Genomic DNA, 8041 nt, shown 5'->3' on the forward strand with positions numbered 1-8041 from the left:
ACAGTTGTCACTTGCATAGATGATACGAAATGTTGATTCCAAGACTCTATCATTGCAATCCTTTTGTGTCTTTCATTAAGCAAAGATTCATAGTGGATGTGTGAAGGCTCCTTGCTCCATGAGCAATCAACCTTTTACAATATCCTAATAAACCATTCTCACCCTTACATAGAAATTTCATTAAACTAGTCAACCCATGGAATTGAGACGCTTGACAAGTTTGTGGATCTACTGGATATATCTTCCCATCTAACCACAAATCTATATGTGTTTTTCCTTGATTTCAAAGAGCTACCAAATTAAATTCACTCTCCAAGGAGGATTCATTCCTCTTTAGAAATGGTGCATTTTTTGCATCGATTTGAAAATGGATATCCACCTTTTTCTTTTTCTTTTTCTTGAGGGCCTCCATGGTTTCATACACTTTACACCTAAGATAATATAATATTGACATCAACAAACAACGTATATATTCAACACACAAAACTAACACCACATACACAGATCATGTAAATAAGAAATAAAATGACCTTGCCTCAAAAAACATAATAACACACTTAACTTAGTAAATTACACAGAACATAATACAATTAAATACACAAATATAATACAATTAAAGATCACAAACATTGTTAAACTATTGCATGTAAAATAAATCAGAATTTAAAACTAACTATATTAAGCATGCTTTTAAATACAATATCAATAACGTCAGCACATATACATTGTAAAGAGATAGAAAACAAAATTAATATCATATACAAAGATATCACACAAACAATAAATAAATTGACTTGCATTTAGCAAATGTAGAGGCAAACTTGACTTCGTAAATCATAAATGACTACAAACAAAAATCACATTTGAATACTACAAACATTGCTAAACTATCAAATGTAAAATAAATCTAAAACTTTTGAATGAAGAGTACCTGATTCTCAATGGTCACTCTTGTAATCCAGGAGGCTGAAGTTGATGTATCTTGCTCCAAAACAAGTTATATTCTCCCAAACATCTCGAAATCTATTTCAAACAATCTTTTGCAGAAAACTAATACATTGTAAATTGATAGAAAACAAAACTAATATCACAAACAAAGATATCACACAAACAATAAATAAATTGACTTTCATTTAGCAAATCTAGAGGCACACTTGACTTCAAAACTCATAAATAAACAACACAAATCACATCTGAATACTGCACACATTGTTAAACTACCAAATGTAAAATAAATCAACAACTTGTGAATGAACAGTACAACCCGATTCTCAGTGGCCCCTCTTGCGTTCTAGGCGGCTGAAGTTGATGGATCTTGCTCCAAAACAAATTATATCCTGCCAAACATCTCGAAATCTATTTCAAACAATCTTTTGGAGAAAATTATACATAGTAAGTGTAGTGACTAGTCTTTCTTGTAAGCAAGCCTCCAAAAGCTCACTTTTCATAAAATTTCTTTCAAAACAAACAAATCTTTCACCATTTTAAAACAATGCAGTAAAAGAAAACAAGACACTAACAAAACGAAGTATAAACTAATTGTTTGTTCAAAATTGCATCATTTCCACTGTCGTGCATTGTTCCAGAGGATATAACACCTCAACCTCCATGAAAGCTTTGGATAGATCCCAAAACTTCACAAGCTCTTCGAAAGCATGTCCCCTTATAGACTAGTGTTGAGATATGGACAAAAGAAAGATTGACTTTCATGGATCTCCAAGTGTAATGCCTGAAAATCAATCTTCTTACAACCTTTCTCAAAGAATCTCGTCCAATAGCATGCTTCTAAGCTCGAAACACCTTGCATCTCATTCATGGTTCTCATCTAGGGCATTGATTACCTCAAGTTTCTTCATGAAAATGATTTGAGATCGCAATAGAATCTTATATCAGAGAAGAAGTGACGGGATTTGAATGAAAAGCACCTAAGATAGAGCAAGAAGAAGGTAGAGTGAATCTCATTCAAAAATCTTGAAAGTTTGGTTATGGTTTAAAAACGTGATCAAAAAGTCACTATGGAGGCAGGAAGTGGGAGGCCTACATCAAACTTTGGACCTTTTATTCACCTTATCCTTCCATGTCACTAGCCCAAGGGCCCCTTTTTTAGTCCAATATTTTTGTAATGCAAACCACACAAAAAAATCAAAATTTTCATTCATGGAGAGTTCTAAAATAGTGAGATTTATACGGCGTTTCCTAGTGTGATCTTAAGAATTGCAATCTTCTATGGCATGATGATCAAGCATATCACATCGCTTTAAGGTGTCTAGTTGCCTATAGTAATATTGTAAAATTCCTATGCATTTATGGGTACCAAAATATTATGCTTGCCCATTACCATAAATTATGTTAAAGGCATTAACGGTTGTGATCTTTTGCCTACCACTTGCATATAATTGCTTTTGGCTCACAACCTACCACTTGCATATAATTGCTTTTGGCTCACAACCTACCACTTGCATATAATTACTTTTGGCATATACAAGCTTCGAATAGCCAATTTCTTTTAGCCTTTTTCACCTGCCATACTTTTTATGAGTTAGAATTATTTTATTCAAAAGTTTGTACATTTTGATCATTTTGATCATTATCAAAGGATCTCTCTCTCTCTCTCTCTCAACTAGGTACTTGGGCTAGCACACAAATTAGCCCAACAAGTACTAACAACCTAGCAAGTCTATAGTATTTGATTTCACTGGATGCAAAAGATCACTATTTGTTGATAGTGATCACCACCACTCCCATAAATCTTGAAAGGTCTAAAGAGGTCTTTCATACAAGATCACATCATCTTCAAGAACTTTATATCATATCATCTCTCTCTCTCTCTCTCTCTCTCTCTCTCTCTCTCTCTCTCTCTGTGCACATGAGAGGTTTTACAAGCCATTCCGGCAGCTTCCAGCTGAGGTGGCAAATGGAAGGCAATCAGAAGGCCAAACCTTGCCTGACCCTTGCAATTGGACTACACATGCAGGTAAGGGCCAGCAAGGATCCGGCAACTAATGACAAGTTGCCATCAACCTCACAGAACTCTCCCTGAGCATGTGCCCGTAAATCCGGCAGCATGCTTCAGGCAAGCATGTGTCTGTGAGAGAGATACCTTCCAGTAGGCATCTTTGAATCGGAAATGAACCCGAGCACCTAACATGTGCCCAACCTCTCTCTCTATCTCTCTCTCTCTCCTCTCAGAGAGGTGTTGCTTGTGTATTGGCATACGCAAGCATGGCCATGGCGCACACACACATACAAAGTGGCAATTAAGCTCAAGTTTAGTGTTGAAGATGTTGCCGTGTAAACGAAGTCAACTCCTTATTGTTGTCACAAAGAGGGGCCTAAGAAGTCGTGGAGGTGTAGCAGGTCAAAGGCGGGGCCCCGCATGGGAAAGGGGCAAGGAACCAGCAATGGACAGCCAACACGTGGAAATGAACTTGTGTAAAGTCTGGCAAGTTGGCACGTCACGTCTCTTGTGGATTGAAATTAGTATACGAGGAGAAGAGAAGTTCGTCGAAGGCTGCTGCATTTTGGTATTATCATGTCGCGAAACACCAGCTTCAGAAGATTGCTTGCCTCTACCATCTTCCTCCTCCTCGCGCTCTTCATCTCCCTCGATCCCTTCCGCCTCAGCATCCTCAGTAACCACCCCTCCTTCGTCGCTTCCTACATCCCCCAGCCCCCCCTCCCCTCCTTCCCCCGTGACTCCCTCAGTAACCTCCGCCGCTCCCGTAAGTGGTTCGTCCATGGCCTCATGGGCCCTGAGAGTCTCGTCCTCGATCCTTCCGGACTCGGTCCCTACACCGGCGTCGCTGATGGCCGCATCATGAGATGGGACTCTGCCCAAGAGTTGTGGACGGAATTCGCATACACCTCGCCTAACAGGTCCTTCTGCTCAAGGACGACGCTCCCGTTTTAATAAATTGTATCTGTCTTTGCCTGAGAGTCGTCAGATTTCGTGCAAGAGTTTTCATGCTTCGTCTCCTTGCTCAGGTCGGGCATCTGTAGCCCGGGACAGCCTCTTCCAGAAGTAATTCGCAACGAGCACATCTGTGGTCGGCCCTTGGGTTTGCGCTTTCATCCAAGGACTGGAAATTTGTACATAGCCGACGCTTACTACGGATTGCTCTCGGTCGGGCCTCAAGGAGGACTAGCAAATCGAGTTGCCAGCGAGGCCGAAGGCATTCCATTCACGTTCACAAACGACCTCGACATAACGCTCGACGGGACCGTGTATTTTACCGATAGTAGCTCCAACTATCAGAGGAGGTGCCAATTCAACAGCGCATCTGCACATCTCCGCTTTTGCTCGGTGTGAATTAGCGACGGTAGCAAGCGTGAGGGCTGAATTCTTGGCTCTCTTTGCGCGCAGGAATTTTTTACTTCTGGTATTATCAGGAGATGACTCAGGTAGAGTGTTAAAGTACGATGGCGAAACCGACACGACGAGCGTGGTTTTGAAGGGACTTCGATTTCCCAACGGTGTGGCTCTTAGCAAGGACGAGTCCTTCCTCGTGATTGCAGAATCGATTCCCGGCAGGTAAAGTATTCTTGCAGACAAGCAAGCTTCCCAAGGTTGTGTCTGTCGTCTTACCCTGTGAATTGCCTCATTCTGCGTACGCTCAAATCAAACCTTGGATCACAATTCACTAGGTCACAGTAACCTCTCTGTCTTAAAACATGCATACTCACAGACGTGTAGCACTAAGCACACTCCTGATTCGTGCCGGTACAGGCTACTGCGGCATTGGTTGAAGGGACCGAACGCGGGGAAGACGGAGACGATGGCGGTGCTACCGGGTTATCCAGACAATGTGAGGAGGAACGAGAGGGGCGAATTCTGGGTAGCGATGCACTGCAGAAGAAACTTGCCGACAAGGATATTGGGGAGATTGCCGTGGCTGAGAAGGGCATTTCTGCAGTTACCGATACCATTCAAGCAAGTATATCGTGTATTCAATGGAGGCAAGCCGCATGGCATAGTGGCCAAGTATAGCGAGCATGGGGAACTGATGGAGGTGCTCGAGGATGTGGAGGGTGAGGTTGTCAAGGCTGCCAGCGAGGTCGATGAACGAGATGGTCGCCTTTGGGTCGGCTCTGTTCTTCTCCCTTACATTGCCGTGTATGACCTCCCCTTGCAGTAACTCTGTTTGTTGGGGGCTCTGTAGATCACAAGTCCCACGTGATATTGTAGTGTCATTGCTTTTTCAAATTTCGTCTCCACACACCTGGGATGTCTTAATGATGCTCAAAATCGTTATCGAGTACCAGGTACTGATTTTGATGGGGCATTCATCTCATCCCATATCACTCCCCCCCTTTGGCCACCCCCGCTCGCTCGCTCCCACCTTCCCCCTTCCCTTCCCTCACACGCCTCCACAAACCCCCCCTCCCAAAAACACCTCCCCCACATCCAACCAACCTCGCCTCCTTCATTTGTCTCTCTTTGAGAACCAACGCTTTGTCTCCAAGGCACGCAAAATCTTTGCCTCATGAGAAGATCTCTCTCTCTCTCATGAAGCATCATGCATGAGTGAAACTCCTTGCCTCCTCCAACAATTCAACATTTCAAACAATTGTGTAGTAGATTTGTTCGCAAAATCCTTGCTTGTTACAAAGATTAAAATTTTCAAAGATTCGTGATTCAAAATATTCAAGAATTCGGGACAAATGATACGTAAGGGTAAAAAAATCAGGCTAAAAATCGTACGAATAAAACTTATTCGTATGAGTACTTATTCATCTCTTATTCACACGAATAACTTATTCAAGCGAATAGTTTAGGCTATATAATCTAGCAAATGACCGTCATATGCTTATCTCGTGCTTGGTTCTGTAGCCGAGCAAAAGAGATAATAAAAAAAAGGAAGGAAGGCCTATTAGGTTGCTCTAGCAAGCAATCTTGAAGGTCTGAACGAAATGGGATTTGTTTTATTGTTTGTGTGAGTTCTAAGGGTCTCTTTTTAGACTCTTAGATCTCTTGCGTGAAATGTGGATTTTGTTCTTATTTGTGTGTTTAGTTTGTGTGGGTTCTATGAATCTCATTAGAGACTCAAAGATCTCTTATGTGAATAGTTCTTTCGTAATTTGATAGAGTTTTTAGGATCTCATTTGAGTTCTTAAGATCTCTAAGATAGGCTAATTTGTGAATAGTGCTTTTTGTAAGTTGATAGAGTTCTTATGAACTCATTTTGAGCTATTAAGATCTCTAAGATAATTTACATTTATTATGTTATTGTGTGTGACTATTTACATTCCTATACTCTCTTACATATACTTTTCAAATTGGTTATGCAATCTTTTATCAAATTGCATTCTCACACGTGCATTTAAATATGTATACTTTATGAATAGTTCATGAATTAAAGTATAATAATTTCTATTATTATCTTTGAAACTTATGATTTTTGTTTTGTTACTCTTAAGTATGGTGCGTGGCAAAATTTGGTCATATTGTACGGAAATTCAAAAAGTGCATGCATTCACAATGTAAATCTTGTGGGCATAAATTTATGGATAAATTTATGGCGGCTCTACTTACATCAAGCAACATTTCTCAGGGACTGGCACGGACGTTGAAGCTTGTACATGTCCTCCATCTGAAGTATTTCGCTTATTGCAAGTCATATTTAAAAAGCGTTAATTAGCACAGCTACTCCTACTTTAATAAGAAGTGTCTCTATGACGAGCACAGAGGTTGATGAAAATGAGAAAGTGGGAGAGCAGTGCATGATGCCTTAAATATGAGTCAGGTTAAAAGAAGAAAAAAGGCAAGACAAACATCCATGGACGATGGTTTACAAAAGCAACAAGTGTGTGAAGAGAATTTGAGATGGATGGAAGTGTTTATAAAAAATGGCACTACATCCAATTCATGAGACAAGACGTTTTGTAATGCATTAAAGTCATGGGCAAGAACAGATTTGTCTTGCCATATTATAATAAAATGAGAATGGCCCATCTCAACAAAGTAAATATAATAGTGGCAAAATGCATTTAAAAAAAGATTCTAGATTTAATTCCAACATATGGATTTACTCTTGCTTTTGATGGGTGGACGAGTAAGCAAGCCTACCCTTTATAAATGTAATGTGCATTACTCCAAAGAAAACAATGTTTGAGTATTGGTACTTCTTTAAAAGAAAAAAAATCACTTTAAATTTATAAAGTGTATGAAAGAGCAATTGCTAAGATTGGTGGCAGCAATAATGTTACTGCATTAGTAACAGATAACGTGGCCAATTACAAGACTATGCTGACATGGGTGGTATGTAGTGCTCATGCTCTCAACTTAGTGTTGAAAGATATTGGGGGCAATTGTCATCTGTACAGTCAGTGCTTCAAGATACTAACATGTTGGTTAATTTCATAAAAAGCCATCAATACTTGCATGTTGTATTTAGAGAGCACTCAGTGACGTAACTATGGCACTTCTATCAAACTAGATTTGCCACATCTTTCTTGTGTGTGTGAGATTGTTGGAAATACAACACGCATTACTCGATACTGTTGTAGCCAAGCGATGGGCGAATTCGTTGAAGAAAAAGAGACAGTACACACTACCTGGCAACAAATGTGCACACCTTGTACAGTCACGTGCATTTTTTAGAAATGTTGAAAGAATAAAAGAAGGTGTAGAGCCATTCATGCTAGTGTTAAGGATGGTTGATGCAGATGCCTTTGTTATGGATTTGGTGCATAAGAGGTAATGGGTATGAGAGTATGCTCACTCAGTTTTGATGCATGTGAGGGGATGGATACGAAAATATGTTAAGTAACTAAAGAGTGCATATGGATGTATCCATCTTGACTCTGTAGATATCTTCTACTACCGTGCATAAGAATATAATGAGACTGCCTAAAGATTCTAATGTTTGTATCAAATTTTTTTGCATACAAGGGAATGGATATGAGAATATCTTAAGTAACTAAAAGTTCATATGCTCTTATCCATCTTGTCACTCCACATACCTTGTATTTGTAAGAAGACAATACAACGTCTGTGCTCAACAGATAACAAGATCTCATATGCAAGAGAGAAAAGCAGATA

General features: G+C 39.9%; 1 protein-coding gene across 1 annotated transcript; it reads left to right on the forward strand.

Moving 5' to 3' along the window:
* Nucleotides 1-3520: 3520 nt before the first annotated feature.
* On the forward strand, nt 3521-5258 carry LOC147896403 (protein STRICTOSIDINE SYNTHASE-LIKE 3-like). The gene is made up of 4 exons (XM_087382560.1): nt 3521-3876; nt 3985-4260; nt 4364-4531; nt 4727-5258. Exons 1-4 carry the CDS (start codon nt 3533-3535, stop codon nt 5133-5135), a joined length of 1197 nt encoding a protein of 398 aa, XP_087238686.1. The 5' UTR covers nt 3521-3532; the 3' UTR covers nt 5136-5258.
* Nucleotides 5259-8041: the final 2783 nt, after the last annotated feature.

Source organism: Dipteris shenzhenensis, chromosome 12 (assembly GCF_047967505.1).
Source record: "Dipteris shenzhenensis isolate YYH24624 ecotype China chromosome 12, Dip_SZ_1.0, whole genome shotgun sequence".
NCBI classification, from domain to species: Eukaryota; Viridiplantae; Streptophyta; class Polypodiopsida; order Gleicheniales; family Dipteridaceae; genus Dipteris; species Dipteris shenzhenensis.